The sequence below is a fragment of the Egretta garzetta genome, unplaced genomic scaffold (assembly GCF_000687185.1).
Source record: "Egretta garzetta isolate BGI_Z169 unplaced genomic scaffold, ASM68718v1 scaffold101, whole genome shotgun sequence".
Classification (NCBI taxonomy): Eukaryota; Metazoa; Chordata; class Aves; order Pelecaniformes; family Ardeidae; genus Egretta; species Egretta garzetta.
In genome coordinates this window covers 860,189-878,107 of record NW_009258666.1, presented here as the reverse complement: position 1 = coordinate 878,107, position 17,919 = coordinate 860,189, and the positions used below count along the sequence as shown (strand labels likewise).

The window sequence follows — 17,919 nt, the reverse complement described above, 5'->3', positions numbered from 1 at the left end:
AGCATATTGCATGTTACGCAACTAACTTAATGGCCCTGATCATCATTTTAATGAGAGGAGGAATTTTCAAGTGACTAGGTGACCTGGGCTCAAGTCTCTTCTCTGTGACTGCCTATTTCACCTGTGGCGAGTTGAAGTGAAATATACAGCTATCAAATTTTCACCATAGGAAAATATTGTTTGAATTCCTGAGATTAGTGAATTGGTTTAGATTCCTATATAACAGAGTCATCTTCGAAATAAAATGGAAGCCCTATAGGTATTTACTGCTCTTTCAGAGAGTAAATGACACTGCTGGTTGTTTGCTTGGGGTTTTTTTTTTTTTTTTTGAGAAGGAGACTATAGTAATGATAATATTATATCAACAGTGTAAATGAAAGTCTTCAAACAAAACAATAAGGAATAAATATAGCTGTTTGGAGACTTGCTGGAAGAGTGGATGGGCACAAATTCTCAAGTTGTACCCGTCCTCACTTCATTGGCTAAGTTTCTGCTTTCATTGGCTAGACTGCTCCATTTCTTTGCCCTGATTATAAACAAGACTAGTGTTTGGATGTTGAAATCATTGTGGTGTCACTATTAATAAACAAACTGGTAATATTTCCTGGAATAAACCAAAACACTCTTCTTTCCCTCTACCCTTCCTTTCTTTCAGGCCTTTTCAGTATTTTTTGTTTGTGTAGCATTCACATCAAATATAATATGTCTGCTCTTCATACCAATACAATGGCTGTTTTTTGCTGCCAGCACGTATGTTTGGGTACAGTATGTCTGGCACACAGGTAGGTCACTGGTTTTTATTCACAACTTACTGATTTGAATATATATCTTACAGCTTTTAGTAGCGTGCAGAAACCCTCTTCTGTTTGTTACCACATCACATTTGTTTTAATGCACTTTTGTTATCGTTGAACAATGTCCTTTTGCTTCCATTAGTATGCTCATTTGCACTTGCTACATGTCTGGGTGGATCTTGTAGTAATCATCACATTTGTTTTAATGCACTTTTGTTATCGTTGAAAAATGTCCTTTTGCTTTCGTTAGTATGCTCATTTGCACTTGCTACGTGTCTGGGTGGATCTTGTAGTAATCATTAAAGCTTGACCGATGGAACTGAAGGTGTATAAACAGGAATTCCAGAGCAGTAAAAAAAAAATAATATGTATTTTCCTGATTTCAAAACACGCCTGCAGCAATGCAACAAGTACAGAGCATGCAGGAAAAGTTTGTGAAACAGCGTTACATTCTTCCTACTACTTGATTAGTGTGCTGTTGATTTGGTGTATGACATAGTTCAAATTTGCATTAGTCAAATCTTTGTGTCAACTGGATTCAGTTCCTGAGTAAAAAGGCTGATAATACCAGTGGCTGCCCCAACAGTTTGAAACACGTATGGCGAAATCCTCTTCCCCACCCCTTTTTTTTTAATCTTTAGTTGTTTGGGGTTTTTTTAACAAATCCTTGGATTCTGGTGTCTGGGGGCAGCAGCTGGATTGGGGGGACGTGGTTTAGTTTGTATGAGCACTAATACTTGACGTGGCTTGCATATATGTCTTTCCCTCAATCAGAAAAATTTAGGAATAAAAAAAAAAAAAAATCCATTTTTAAGAGGTAACCTTTTCCCTACCCAAGTCCTTGGGATTTGGGGCTTTTGTAATATTTCATGTTAGACTTGCTGTCAGATCACAAGAATTTGCAGGATAGCATGGATCACTTCTCAGCTTACTGGTGGAAGCAGTCATCTTTCTGACAAGTTAGTCATTTATAATAATGACAATGTGGGAGCTAATGGAAGATACCGTGAACCAGTTGCTGCCCAATTTAAAATACGTAAAAAATATGGAGTTATTTTTAGGATTGTATTAAGATGTTAAAGTGTTATCTGAAGCTGTTGTCAGAGTTGATGTTTAGAAACGCTAGAGGAAAAACTTGATGGGCCAGTTTTAACTGTAGCTATTGACTCTTTAAATATTTTAATTCATTGAAACCTTAGGGATTCATCTTTTTAAATGCTCATCTAAGTTGATGGGAATATGCTCATGTTTTTGTTTGTTTTTAGGAAATTATGATCTTTTTAAGTGGTACGTCTACCTAGCTGAAATGTTTAAGCTGACAGTTTATACAGAGTGTAGCTATTCAAGAGGGACCAAGTAGAGACCACAGTAAATAACATCAGGGCCTCAGAGTAACACTCTTTTTAGTTTCAAATTTAAGACCTGTTTCCAAACCAGCACACAGTATGTTGATGTCAGTATGTAATCAAGAATTTTGTTTGTTTTTATGAAGCTTGTGGCATGTAACTGGAATTGATTTGGGGAAATTTAGCAGTGCCTATATTGCGTGCAACACCGGCGTTTTCCATTGGCCAAGAGGATTAAGACCTGAGTTTTGCTTGGCTACTATTTTACATTCTCACCAGTAGTGCTGGAGAGAGAAATCAATGCAGCGTCCTAAATGTTCCCCTGGTGTAGAGTCCTGAGTCGCAGACTGTTGTCTGCATTACTGTATATGGAGTAACCAGTACTGTGCTTACTCACGCCTGTTTTCTCAGCTGATTTGCTCATTGCTGCTACTAAGATACACCTAACTTGGAATGAAAAAGTAGTCCAAGACTACCACTTCTGACTCAAAGATCATAAGCTGTAACATTACCTCATCTTCTGCAGTTTCTTCCATTTGTGTTCCTTTTCTGTATGGGGTTTTGTGCCAAGCTATTTCATTAGCTGTGCATCTGTTATTTTTCACTGATGCCTTATAAAAGTAATAAAGCAAGATAAGGAGACAAAAGTTTAGAATTGGTTTAAGAGAAAGGCATTCTAGGTACTTTATTCTGAAAAAAACCCTCTTACGATTCCCTATATATGTATCTGAAAATTTCCCTTGACTTCTGGAATATTTTAAAAATAACTTTAAAATATTTGCTGCTTGTAACACATTGCTAAGGTGTTTCTCTCTTTTTCTCTTCTCTCAATAGAGAGGGGTGTGTGCTTACCAACAGTATCACTGTGGATACTTTTCGTTTATATTGAAGCAGCCATTAGATTTAAAGATTTAAAAAACTTCCATGTAGACCTTTGTCGTCCATTTGCAGCACACTGGTAAGCGTGGGGTTTTTCCTCCTTTTCTTATTAACCTTTATTTCACCAGGGAAATTAATATTCAGGGCTTTTTATCTTGATTCAGGGTTTGGCTGTTCAGTTCTCTCCTCACACATCTGTTGTTAAATATTCCATGAGAAATGTATGCTAAACATTAACCGAGTGCAACCTTTCTGAAGATACAGTGCTTGTGAGCTGTGGGGGAATTTGTAGCACGGATATTCCTAACGTTTTGTGAAAGTTCTTGTCATCAATTTACAAATTTTGTATTTACATAATGAATAGATGGTAAAAGTAGGAAAAAAAATTTCACTGATAACTTATGTATCCCGTTATGAAAAGCTTCTTTTTTTTTTTTTTTTTTTTTTTTTTTTTTCCCCGTGTAACAAAGCACTCCTCTCTTTCCCCTCCAATGAGAAGGGTTCTCATGAGCATCTGATTTCATAATTCACCAGAGGGAGTGAATAAACTTCAGGTTGAAAATCGTGACAGAAAATAAAAAACAAACGCTACTTATTACATTACTTCTTTGGAAGTGATAAGAGTGAGTTCAGGCAAAAGACTTAACTGCAGAGTATCCGCATGTAGAATAAATGCACTTTTATTCCCCAGGTTTTTAGTGTAGTATGCATTGATCAGGCTATATTTAAAATGTGTCCTGTTTTTCCTGGAGTAATTTGGTCCAGTTCCCTGTGATACAGTCTCCAATAAATTAGACATCTGTCATTTTAATTTATATTGTCTACATTGTGCAATAAATCCCTTCAACACTAATTAAATTCTATAACAGGATACAAAAGCACTTTAGGAGCTGTGAGGAAAGGTCTTTCTGCTGATGAATGGGATGCAAACATTTCAGCTTGTCATCAGAGTTTTAGAACTGTAGCTACAGCTGGCTTTACACAGTATTACAAAAGAAGCATTGGCAGAGATAATGTCAGATGCATATGCAAATGATTCTTGCGTTCTGGCAGCTTACTTAGAAATGCAATTTGCACAGTGCTATTACTGAGCAACGAATGAGAAGATTTTAATGGTTAATAGTCATCTGCATCCGAGTTTTCCCCTGATCTAGGACACCTTCACTGTTTAAAATGCAACTTCACTGTGCTTTTTTAAAGTACTGTCAAAGATGTATTTATTTTTATACAGGGGTGTTTGCTCATTGATTGAGTATCCTCGTTAATAAATACACTAGCATGATTTGTTAGCATTCTGTGTTGGTGCAGTTGTCACAAGCTAATAAGAATACTTAAATTCCGCGTGATGAAGCTGATAGACAAAAAAATAATTCCAAAGTTCTGTTATGCTTCTGTCATCCCTGTCAACAAACGGAACAGCAGAGTCTGGCTGGAAGTGAAATTCTTCATATCTTATCTGTCAGTAAGATAAGTGGAAGAACTAAGTTTAGAGATTAGATGTTTTTCTTTTACAGCTTCAAGGTCAATCTCCTAAACTAGGAATTTCCAGAGGCCATTTGCTGCCCATAAAAGACGTCTTAATTGTGGCCATCCGCAGCAGAGGCAGATGGTTATTGAGGCCTTACCTCCAGGGTCGCTTCTAGCTCTGCCAGGTGTGGGCGATGGCACTTTGGCTCACAGCCTTGGTCCCCCCCAGGAATGCAGTACCCCCAAAGCCGTATGTTCCAGTGGCTTCTCCAGCCCTTGTTTCTCAGCTGGTGCTGCGGTGAGAAGGCATCCCAGGGCCTGTTGCAGAGGTGGTATTTTGGAGAACTATTGTTTTGCCTCGGCTTTAAAGAATGGTGGAAAAGGGACCTGCTCTTAATTTCTGAGTGCAAAAGGATGGGGATCAGTTTCTCCTTCTGTTGTTGATGCATTTCCCAGTTTAATGTCTTCTATATTACATGGCCCTTTAGGAGCAAAACTTGAGAACTTCCGCTGTATTTGGCTGTTATTTCCTTAAAAGATGCATAATTCCTAGTCTGGTGCTTGTCTGAAAGCTGCCTTTGCTATGTGTGGTGCAATTGCATTGTCATAATCCTTTAATCTATGCTACAGTTAATTGCTGTCTGTAATGAACTGTAATTTTATCTTGATAAAGAAGTGCCTACGTTTTTGAACTGTTGCTTTATTGTAGTACAGCAAAAAACATTTTATATAAAATTTTCTATGAAAAGTTGTAATCCAGATGTATTCACAGCGATATAATTTATTCAAATTTATTAATTTGCTGTTATGGTTACATTTTTAATAATAACGTTGCTTTTTTTCTTAGCATTGGCTACCCTGTTGTGACTTTGGGCTTTGGCTTTAAAAGTTACGTCAGCTACAAAATGCGTTTAAGAAAACAGAAAGAAGTGCAGAAAGAGAATGAGTTCTACATGCAGCTTCTCCAACAAGCTCTGCCCCCAGAACAGCAGATGCTACAAAGGCAAGAGAGGGAGGCAGAGGAAGGCAAGTTCTACTTATTACTTAATGTATTTGCTATTATGTGCTATTGTTAAAAAGAAAAAAAAGAAAAGCCTGCTAAGGAAGAGCTGTTTTAGTCCATGTTGTTTTGATGAAAGTATAGTGAACTTAGAAACAGAGGAGCCAAAAAGAAAATTATTTTGGCAGTGGTTAGTTTGGCAGTAGAAATGAATTATGTCCTCTCTGTTTAGTTCTTTATTAGCAACTGCATCAATCTAGTCAGCAGTGCTCTGTGAAGCACTAGTATTTATTATTGAATCCCTTAGTTACTGTTTCCTCCCTGTAATGAGGAAAAAGTCTTAAAATATCATGTGAATTCTTATTTTCTTTTCTAAATAGACTCTAATAATGATTGTTTTCTGCAGAAATGACTGATGTCTACTTAATGATTTTTCTTTGTGTGTCACAGTATTGATTGATTTAATGAACTAAGTTGGTTTTTTGTTTTTTGTTTTTTGGTTTTTTTTGGTATTGCAGCAGCCAAAGGATTATCTGATATGGATTCCTCAATACTTTTGCAGCACAATGGAGGCATTCCAGCCAATAAAAAGTTATCTGCAACGTTGCCAGAGCTAGAATATAGAGAAAAAGGGAAAGAAAAGGACAAGGACGCTAAGAAACACAACCTTGGAATAAATAACAATATTTTGCAACCTGTAGACTCTAAAATACAAGAAATTGAATATATGGAAAACCATATCAATAGTAAAAGATTAAATAATGATCTTGTAGGAAGTACAGAAAACCTCTTAAAAGAGGACTCATGCACTGCCTCGTCCAAAAATTACAAAAATGTCAGCGGAGTTGTGAACTCCTCGCCTCGCAGTCACAGTGCAACTAACGGGAGCATCCCTTCCTCATCTACTAAAAATGAGAAAAAACAGAAATGTGCTAGCAAGAGCCCAAGCACACATAAGGACTTAATGGAAAATTGTATTCCTAATAACCAGCTAAGCAAACCAGATGCACTGGTAAGGTAAGTTTGAGCTGAGCATTGTGTAACAGCCTGTCTTATCCTCCCTTCATTCCAGTACATTGGGTCTCTTTTTCCTTAGGAAAATGTAACTTATGTTCCCATAAAGATGACAGAATTGCCTAGTAATGGCATAAGATAACTAGGAGCTGGGCCTCTTGGGTTCTGTTCCCGATTTTTGCCTCTGGTTTGCTATGCAGCCTTGAGCAAATTTCTTCCTTTCTACCTCAGTATACGATACTTACCTACCTCACAGGGGTGTTGTGAGGCATCATAAATAGCTTTGACAATCATTTGATAGATGGCATGAGAGAAATGTGAAGAATCATTATTACAGAGCTCAGTGGATGTGTTCTTGACAAACCTGCCGTGGGGTGACCTTTACATCTCCAGGGAATTCAGTGGCATTTGATGGTGCCTGAGCAGCTGTTTTGTCTTAACTTTTTGTTTTGCTTTTTTTTCCCCTATTGAAATATTTGGCTTTTCTTTGAATCTTCAATCTACAAGTTATAGATGCGAAGTATCAGGTATTATGTAACTCCTTAAAGTGGTAAGTTCAGGTTCCTGCTGGCATACCTGCTGCCTTACTGGTTTAAGTACAGGTCACGGGGATTTAATTTAGCTGCCTTGTAAACTGTAAAGATTGAAAAAGTCACATCTTTCCATATGCTTATCTGAAGTTTAAATAAAGATGTATTTATGAAATGCAGCCAAGTACTTAGAGCATGTAGGTCCCGAGACATGCAGTGTTGTCATACGTTACCAGAACAAGTACTTGTAAGACAGGTAGTGTGTAACTGTACAAAACGGGGATAGAGATTAAGTCTAGAACAAAGCTGGTGCACAGCTATGCACTTTCCTGCCATTCCTGACTTACGTCTCTCTCTTTCCTTTTCTCATGTGCTGAACGCTCTTTGGCCAACAAATCCTCATTCCCTAACTTAATTGGCAGATCAGGTTCACGTTCCCTGCAGGTACCTCTTGATAATTGGACTTTTGACTCTGGTCTGTCCCTGAGGATTTGTGCTATGTGAATACAATTACTTCAATAAAAATACTATTTTCTCCTCTGATAATCACTCTGCCACTGATTGGTGTACCTCTGCCAATTAAATATCCGGACTAATTGATACCTAATGTCTGTAGAGAACTTGTATAAAGCAAATAAGAAACGAGCTAATCAATCTAATCTGTGAATCAAATTCAGCCAAGATTAATGGGATGCAGATGTCGTCTCGGTCTTCAGCAAAGCTGCATCTAAATAAGCATGTATACGGCTGCTGTGTTTGTATGTTGCCAGTTTCAGATGGGCATCTCTATATTCTTTACATGGCTTCTTTTGCTCACAGAAGAAAAGAGCAGGTCAGTTCAGCTTCGCTGCAGTTCAAAACGTGGTTCCTAAGTCCTAAGAAAAGCAAAGGGAAGTGCTTTATAGAATGACCTGCTAGGCTAAGAATTTTGTCCCATGTAGCTAAGACAAGGAATGTGATTTAAACCTCATATTCTTTAAGTTTTAAATTACACTTTGAAATGTGTATACACTGTGATGTGAGCTTAGACCAGGTGGTCATTTTAATTGTCCCAAGTGGGTTTTCTAATGCAAAAGTGAGTGTACAATAAACTAAACTTGTGCCCCTACAGAATTCTAGCTCCTCTAATTGACTGGGTAGGGACAGAGTACAGAATTAGTGTACTCTGTAAGTGCCTTTGTGTAACGTAGCCTTACTCTGGCCTGAAAGTGAATTAAGCTACTTCGGTCTTTTGTTTGTCGAGTGTTTCTGTGTGATGTGTGGGTGTGATGTGGCTGTTGTGCTGCAAATTCATGTAGCTGCTTATTGTGCACTGATTTCCCTGTGCAGGCGAGCCAAGAGCACTTAAAACACCAACTTCCCGTGTGTTGCTGCTCACTGCTTCTTACAAATGTAGGTGACTGAAATCATTCATGAAATTTTGTTTCAGTTCAGATTGAGTACGTAACTCCTACAGTAATAGAAGGATAAACTTGCCTGAGAAATCGGATGGGATGGAATGCACTTAAATTTTTAAAAATCCCATTTATTTTTTTTAACTTGTCAGTTATCCTGTCCCTGGAGTGTAAGGCATCTTTTCCACTTCCAGTAGTATTACTCATTCCCATTATTAAACTTCTAGTCTGCATCAGTGCTGTACCCTGAAAAGGGCTGTGGGAAGTCCTGCATTTGTGTCCGACCTTCAGATCAGATCTGCTCAGCTTCCAAATAAAGATGCTTTTTATAACAACTTGTCCAGCAGACTCACAGCAGGATGTCAAAACCAAGCTGCTTTCCTTTTGTGTTCACAAATGAATTCCCTGAGCTGACTAACCAGTATTAAATGTAAAGTATGCCTTATGACTGCTAGGGACTCAGGATTAACAGGGGTTATCCAAGACAGTAAAGACTGGGGGGTTTTGAGAACAAGGCAGTCTTGTATGCTTGTTAATGATTTCTCTTAAATACTTGAGATGACATTTATATCTGAAAGGGTACTGCTAATTAATTTAAGTTTATATATACAACATTACTCTTACTTGAAACAGTAAGGTTTTATTTTTGTTCTGTCTGGTAAATGGTTAGTGCATGTGTGGTTTAGTTTTTTGGAGAGGAAGTTACTGCTCCCCATCTCTAGGTATTTCTGTGATTATAATGTTATACTGTCATCTTGATAGCTAGAGCCGAGGGATTCAAGAGGCTCTGTCCTTGCTGATCAGCCTTAGGTTAATCTCTGCCTTAGGGGTTTTTTTTTATTCCTACAATTGGAATGAATATCTACTTCTGGTGGATGCTGAAATCTGCTGTTTGTTCGTCAAGTGCTTAATAATTGAATTTCTGTGATCTGAGCTGCTTATTTCCCAACACTCTGGTAATTGGCCCAATGGAGGGATAAACTTGGTAGCCCTTTACACGTCCTACTGTTTGTCAGTAGTTACAGAGCAAGTTGACTTCTTGTTATTGTTTCACTGCCACTTCTGAGGTGCAGCAGGTTTTGTTCACATTTTAGGGGCTCAATGTATGGAACAAGTCCAAGCTTTAATTGCTGCAGAATTTTATTTTTTTCGTATTGCATATTATAAAGTAATAATCATGTCCTGCCTCTAGCTACTTGCACCCTTAAAAAAAAAATCAACAAAAAACCCACCAAAAACCACTCACAAAAACCTGGCAGTGCAGCTTGGCAAAACTGTTTGTATCCGTAGAGGTCTTGCCTTTGGCACATGAGGTGTTGAAACAAGCTGTCTTATGTACTAATTATTCTTGGAGATAACGATGACATCTTCTGGCAATTGGACTAAGAAAAATATTTGTGAAGCAAGGGCTGGTCTACCGCATCTTCTTTTGCTTTCCTAAAATTTGGTGTTAGTTGCAGGGACAGACTTGAAGTTTTTAATATAAGTTTCTGTCCGTTTGGTGCTAATTATTGTCCACCTTCTGTGGCACCATTGATGTCCCAAGAGTGAGTGCTGCTGCTTCCTTCTCCCCCCTGCCTGAGATGGCATTAGTATACCAAAAGGCTTTCTGCTGTCAGCTGCAGTGGGGGAGATGGGCAGTGTTTCATGAAATATGATGGGAGCGCAGGAAAGCATAGAATGGAAAAGCAAAAGAATTGGGAATGTAAATTAGAAATCTGGGAGATGATCCTTCCAGCAGACCGTTTTCAAGCCACTGTCAACGTAGTGCTTGGACTGTTCAGAAACAGAATAACCTTTTGAAATGCCAGCTACTTAGATCGATTCTGTGTAGGAGAAAAATAAGTAACTCCGCTTTCTCTCTGTGGATTACTGTCTTTCTGGTAATGAAAAATGCTCTGAGGAGCTGCTAGTAACAGCATATTAGTTACAGCAGGAGAACCTCAATGCTGCGGGATCACGTTGGCTACTTCAGAGAAGTAGGTTCGCTGCGGGGGATGCTTATGCCAACAGATTGGGCCAGAACAGAACAAAGGAAAAAATGGGTCTCTTAGAAAAGCATCTGAGTGCCTTCTGGGCCTTTTAAAACTTTAATTTTTATATAAATTGTTTTTAATTTGTGTGCAATTGCCAGGTGATTATGGAAGTGCATTAACCAAGTAAACTAAGCAACAAGGATATGTTATTCACCAGTTATCAATCCTTAGGACAATTAAGCTGAATTGAGTTGTCTTCAGGTTGATCCATCAATCTAGGCTGAAGCATTTGGAAAAACACCCAGTCTTGGAGGTGATTACTGATTAATTCTCTTCATCAGTGAGATCAGGAATGGTACGAGGTAGTGCTGAGAAAAGAAAACGGGTAAATCTGTGTTTACAGTAATGACAAACCGAAAGAAATTGGCCTTAGTTGTATGAACAGCATGATGTAATAATCTGCAGCTAAGCCCTCATTTTAAAAATAGTTGTGTATCAAAATAATTTGTAGTTCGTGCAGCAACAGGGAAAAGTATCTTCTAGAATTCAAGTTTTCTTCACACCTTCCCCTTTGTAAATAACTTTTCCAATAAGTCTGGAAAGAAGAGACTTAAGCAGAAATGAAATGGTAGAATGAATAATAATAAAAAAAAAGTGCTGTCTTATTGAGTCATTTATCATTGTAACAGTAGTGCAGACTCTTAGGGAGGGGAGGAGGGAAAACTCCACGCACTAGTCTGTGCTTGTAGCAGCGAAGTTTTCTTTTATGGCACTGTATTGGTTTACCTTGATGATGTGCTTTCATTTTAGAAAGGGGCAACAGAAAGGGTGTTTTTAATCTCCTTGTATTTCTGTGAAAATGATGGATGACCTCTCTGTCTATGTACAGAGAAGAGCTTTGTCTTGCTGTTCCACAGGAGGAAATTTTTAGGCTGAAAATATTTGACTGGACTTTGTAAGATGGATAAGAACACGGATGCACACCAGAGAATGCAAGGAGTACAGGTGGATTGAGGGGAACTGACTTCATGGTTGGTTGTTTTTTGTTTTCTTTTTTTTTTAAAGGAAGTAGTGTCTCTAGCTAATTGTGCCAGGTCTGGGAGAGAAACCATATAGGAAACATTTTTGTCCTTGCATTATGATGGATTATTAGCTTCCTAACTAATTTTAGATAGTAAGGAACATTTATTTGCTCTATAAATAGCAGAAAATGTCTGCTCTGGTATTTAAAGCTATAGCAAAAAATAATGAAAAGGAGTAATTAAAATCTGGTAAAATCTTACTTTAACACTTATTTCTAAACAAGTCCATCGACACATAAATTTCCGATGGTTTTGTCTGCCACTGACTTGAACGAGATTAGTTTTCTCTGTATTAATACTCTCCTGCCCCTTTGCAGTTGCACTACAGTAGTTGATCACTTGCTGTATGTAGATTGATCATGTTTAACATATGTTATTCTGTCTTTCAACTGGTAAAGTTAGGTCATCTGTACTGATAGGAGCTATTGTTTTACAAAGAATAAAAACTCTTAACTGCACGGTGGCCTGAAAAATTCAGACGTACAGAAGTACTGGAATCCTTTGATTAGAGTAAGTCGAACCGGTTAAGTTGTCACTCTCCCACTCCTGAGCCTACCGTGAGCTCTTTTGTGGTGGCTAGTAAATGGGAGAGTGTTTGTGGTTTAATGGACACGCAAGGTGCATAGTTCCCACTTTACAGCCGCTAGCAGTTTCTAAAAAAGAAGAAACTCCTCTCTGCAGCATTTGGTGAATGAAGGCAAACCGCGCCAGCCGCTCATAGGCAGTAACACTATCGGTACGTGGTCGGTCTGGATGTGTTTTAGCGGTGTGGCTGCTGGTTTTTCATAAACATCTGAAGCACCCAGAGTTTGATCAATTCTTGTTGAGTTTAACCCTGACTTCTTTGTGATTTACAGTGAAAGTCATAATGAATGGTCGGTCTCATTTTCCTGTGAAAGTTACCCAAAGTCCTCTGTGGTCCTTCACAGTAAAAGGATGAGTATCTGATGCTTGGATGATGCTTGAAAAGTTAAGGCAGAAATCCGTGAGGCTTTGGCTCTGTGCTCAGGCAGGATTTGAGTGATGTATCATGAGTGTGGAACACTTCTGATCCCCATTCTCACAAATATCATGTATGCAGTTCTGGTTGGACACTTTTACCTACGCTGAGTTAAAAGGAAGGCTGTGGCTTGTGGCCTCACTTATTTCCTCCTGGTCTGGGAAGCAGGCATCCTTTCTGGTCACATTTGTGTGCACTCTACAGATCACGCAGGTTTCGTCTTTCTTTACAGCACAGTCTGGACCAGCCCCACGAGCACCACAGGTACAGAGCCCTCATTGAAACCGGCAGGGATGCAGTGAACCAGATGGCTTAAGAAGTTTGAACTAATGTCAATACTCTGTTGCCAAAAATACAAATTCAGCTTGTCCTATGCCGGCGCCTCTGATTTATCAGGCTTTACCTGATCAGTGCTTCTTTTCCTGGAAGACCAAATATCCAAAATAAATCCTGGTGTATCTTATTTGAGCAAGTTTTGGCATAGCCTTAGTTATAGGGAAGAGGCTATTTACAGCTCTCTTATTTTCACAGTTATCACTTTATTGTAGAGATGTATGTTGAAATTATTTATGGATACTTGTCGATGTAAAGTGTGTGTGATTTATGTGCATTCCTTTACATTGTCCTTCCAACCACTTTTTCACTTATTTATGAAAACCCATGTTAAAACCAATCAGCTGTTGGCAGACAACAGTCTGTTGATGCTTCCTACAGCATCTTACTCTCTTCAATTAATGTTTGCTCTTTCTAAAACAGTTACTGCTTACTGGAAGATTAAATTGAACTGTTATATCATCGCCCAACGACGTTCCAGCTCTATCACTTAACATGCTGAACATGGTGAAAATACATACCTAGTAATGTCTGCTGATGGGTTTTACATTTTTGGTTTGTGTGCTGTGGTTACACGGTTGAAGGAATATTTGGTTAAGTTTGCAAATTCTTTTCCTCCTACAACAGAGTACAAGGTGTTGCAATGGTTTTTGGTCTTCAATACGAAACGTGTATTTGCTTTGTACTGTTACTGTTTGCCTACTAAGTATAAGTTGGGTTGTTTTTTTTTTTTCTTTTTTTAAAGACACATTTGGCCACAATTTATGCTATATTAAAAGGAATTCATCTTACCAGTAGGGCAGTTCAAGTATAACTGGAAAGACAGTTTAGTACAGCTGTAGAAAGTGGGATCTGAGCATTTGAATTATGAGAGTGCATTATAGACCATGCTCCTTTATAGGCTGCTTCTTGCCGTTAATTTGCCCAGTAGATCTCTTCGGTGCAGTTTAGCCTATTACAGACATACTTTTATGAATTTCCATAAGTTTGATGATTCCACATTTAACCTCTTGATTCATTCACACAGGATGCTCTTATGCCTCCTATCGTTACTTGAGCAGCTTAGGTTGAGATTTTCCTCCACTGAAGCGCAGAAGAGCTAAGTGTTTTCATTATGGGGACAAAAATCTATAACTGTTCATCTGTGCTAGTGGATGTCAATAAGGGCAGTTCAACTACCACTAATTCTGTATGGAACTTTAGGAAATGAAAACATCTTTGTCTTCTTTATGAACATTTAAAAAGTTTTAAGTCAATAACTGACGGAGCAAATGAGGATTACATGTGAATGACCGAGGGGCATATTTGCTTTAAATCAGTATGTAACACTGCTCATAAAAAATGGTTGATTATTCATCTGTGATGTGTTTTTATTTTAAGAATCAATAATCTTATTTTGAAAATGTGGGGAAAAAATTAAGGTGAACTGGGGGCCTCTGTTTAATAATTTGTGGTTTATTTAACCAATTTTGGTTGAAAATATTTTAATGAATAAGCTTGCATGAGTCTTCAAGAACTTTCTAAAGCTACAATTAAGCATATAGCAGATGGTCTCTGTTCAGGACCAATTAAAACTACATTTACTGACTCCTGAACTGTGGATGACTTAACACGTACTCTTTATTCAACATGCACATCATGTACTTCAAGGAGGAAAAAAAAAAAAAAACAGAAAAAACAAAAAAACCCCCCAACACATTTAGGTGAGAATTCAGCAGTATGCTCCAGAGCTCAGCCATAACTAGCAAATGAAATTCATAATTTGTCAAGAAAAGTAAAACTTGTGCATATCTGCACCTGTCCATATTTACAGCTTTTCAGACTTACCCATTTCATGTCTGCTTGAAGAGGAAAAATATAATTCCATAGGATTTGTCTTACAACTCCGCAGTGCACGGAGGAAAACAAAATTCCTGTGGGAGGTTATGAAGTGTGTGTATAGCTATATGTAGAGCTATATATGTATAGTTATGTAAAGTGTTATTATTTAGCAAGGATAGATAGATATAATTGCTGAGAGTTATTATTTTAAGAATCAAGGGTTTGGGGGGGTTGGCAGATGGTATGATGATTGCTTGTTTTTATGTAACATGCTTGAACCTTTGGGTAACTGGGAAATAAAGTTGAAATTGTCTTTTAAAATTGTCTTTCTTAGGTTGGAACAAGATATTAAAAAGTTAAAGGCTGACCTGCAAGCAAGCAGGCAGATTGAACAGGAGCTACGTAGTCAGATCAGTTCTCTGACTAACACAGAGCGGGGAATTCGATCTGAAATCGGACAGCTCCGGCAAGAAAACGAACTGCTTCAGAACAAGTATGTGTTTCTACACAGCTCTGTAAATTAGTTGCTGATGATTGTAGTCTGGTAAAGGGGAAGTATTATGTTAAGACTCTACAAAATTTTGAGGCCATTGTCTGCAAATACAGCAAGACTCATTTTGGGACCATTGACAGCAGTTTATTTTTAGAAAGTAAAATCCTCCATTAAATCCCATACCTGTTACCTTCCAGATTACACAATGCTGTACAAATGAAACAAAAAGACAAACAGATGATCAGCCAGTTGGAGAAGAAACTAAAGGCAGAGCAGGAGGCACGAGCCTTTGTAGAAAAACAATTAATGGAAGAAAAGAAAAGAAAGAAGTTGGAAGAAGCAACTGCTGCACGTGCTGTCGCATTTGCTGCTACAAGGTACTTTGAGCTTGCTTCTGGGGTAGAACAGCTCCAGAAAATTACTAAAATGTAGCTGTTGCTACTGAAATGTGTTTGGGGGGGAATTTGGGGAGGCATTTTTCATTCTTCTGTATATAAAGGAGGAGTCTGTATTTGATTTTTTTTTTTAAAAAAAAAAAAAGCTTGATTTGTGTTAAGAGATGTGTTTGTGTTAAGGCAGTGGAATGACTGGGAGATCTCCTTCCATGAAGCTGCTTCTCAGTATACGTTACATTTACAGGGTGTGAAGGGTGAATACACTCTAAATTGTCTCCTGTACCTTGATTGTGCTGACAGAGAGATGTTGTACCCTGCATGGGTCAGTCTGCTTTTAAAAAAAGGAACATCCCCTTTCATGTGGGGACTGTGAATCAAGGATTCGCGCAATGATGTTGGCTGAAATACTGTCTTGATCTCCCATCTTGAAAGTATTCTGCTGTAGCCAATGACTAACAGTACTCAGCACAGCGGTGTTTCAGTGGTAACATAGGTGTACAGATGGGAAGATGAAAGCATGGCACCAGTGTGGATGACTTCAACCTGCAGTGCCCCAAATATCTAAAAAGCATTATTTCTGCTTTTCTGTTCTCCATATTTCATAAATATTCCAAATTTCCTAATACTCGAGGCATCACGTTGGGTAACTTTTTGCAGCTTTTTCTATTGTTGCCATAAGGGAAATTCTTTTGCTGAAAAGAACAAAGTTAGCTTCCTCTTTTTATCTCTCAATATTTATATTGTTTTCACATTATAAACAGTTCAGGATTGACAGCCTCATTCCTATTTTACCACCTTCTCTTTTAATGTTTTTTCTGCAGAGGAGAATGTACTGAAACTTTACGAAATCGTATTCGAGAGCTGGAGACAGAGTGCAAGAAGCTAACAATTGACATAAAGCTGAAAGAAGATCAGATACGAGAACTAGAAATGAAAGTTCAGGTAATGAGAAAGCACCAGGGGCTTAGATCAGCATCACAATGAGTGCTTTCAGCCCTCTGAAATTGGTGGATCTACATAAGAGGCAATCAACACCTTCAAGAATTACGCTCTTCAGATGTCTGTCTTGCATGTCTTGCATCAGGCTTTGTAAGAAGGTTAATAGTCTTCAGCTCCACATCACTCAATTGTTTAAATTATTAGATTTTATTTTTTTTTCCCCTGAAGCAATGGTCTGGGTAAACTGAGAATATAATCCCCTCAACAAAATTTTTTTGTCTAACGTGAGGAGCCTGTTGCCAGTCTGTATCATTATAAATTCCACTGCTAGCAAGTAAGATTGCTTACTCAATGCAGTCTTAATCACTGGCCAGACATAATTTTTTTTGGTGAAAGTGCTTGAATACTGAAAGTGCATTGTGGTAGACTTGTAGCAGACACATTGTCTGGCATGTTAGAGTTTTAAGAGCTCAAATGTGCGAGTCAAAGTGGACCTTATTCCTTTAAAATGTCTGTTCCTAAAGATGTACTTGGACTGTCAACTGACAATTTGCATTAATATGTATTTTTAATGTCTTGTGGTTTTTTTAGACACTCTTCAAAACCCACCTGGTGTTATTGTGAACTTGTTTCCAAATAACATATGCAGCCTTGTTCCTGGTTTTACCAAACCCTTGAAAACAAGTGTGGTTTATCCATGGAGAATATGAGCATGGCTTTCAAGTCATTAAAACCAGATATAATCAAAGCTTTTCAATTTTATTACCATCTTCAAACTGTTAGAGAAGCTTTTTGTTACAGGGTTTAATGTTTCCCTCATTGTATTATTGTTTCTTCATTTTAAAGTATAGAACTTTTTCTGTGTAATATTTCTTTTTTTCTTAGTCAAAATGCTACCGCATACTTCCCAGCCACAGGGTGCCTGTCTCCTACCTGCAGAATACTTGCTTCCTCCTTTTCTCTCTTCTAAATTTCTGGGTTTGCAGCACAGTTAGGTTCAGTGTGGGAAGTGTTCTGAAATAAAGACATCCTTCTCCTCAGCCAACTGAAATAGCTTAAAATGCTTATTTAGCATCACTTTAAACTGTCTAGCAAGAGATCAGTCCCCATTCTAGCCATTTTGCTTGTGGGAAGTGTTTTCATACTCCACAGCTTGGCTAAGGGAACTGTGTGGCAGCTTAGCTGGCACTTGGAAGTGCTGAGGAGGATTTCTGGGTGGAGGGTCTCGATACGGATGATAGAGGGCTGAGAAGCAGAGTAAATGGTACTTGCTCACCACACTGTAATTATGTATTGTACAATATGGCTTTAATCACTTGTATGATGGTCATGTATAATTACTGGAGGTAATATTACAGTGTCCTTAATTAACCATCATTTTAATTTTACAGTATTAATACCAGGCCCAGTGGTGTGCTGAGGGGAAGAGAAAGACTTCTCAGTATATCTCATGTGT

The 17,919-nt window shown here is 38.1% G+C and overlaps 1 protein-coding gene across 1 annotated transcript in view; it reads left to right on the top strand.

Moving 5' to 3' along the window:
* The window catches only part of MACO1 (macoilin 1), a 32,164-nt gene that overhangs the window by 10,993 nt on the left and 3,252 nt on the right, over window positions 1-17,919 (top strand). The window contains exons 3-9 of the mRNA XM_035904021.1: window positions 656-782; window positions 2,975-3,098; window positions 5,334-5,512; window positions 6,005-6,503; window positions 14,971-15,129; window positions 15,327-15,506; window positions 16,346-16,466. Coding sequence (XP_035759914.1) covers window positions 656-782; window positions 2,975-3,098; window positions 5,334-5,512; window positions 6,005-6,503; window positions 14,971-15,129; window positions 15,327-15,506; window positions 16,346-16,466 — 1,389 coding nt within the window. The remainder of the gene's footprint in view (window positions 1-655; window positions 783-2,974; window positions 3,099-5,333; window positions 5,513-6,004; window positions 6,504-14,970; window positions 15,130-15,326; window positions 15,507-16,345; window positions 16,467-17,919) is intronic.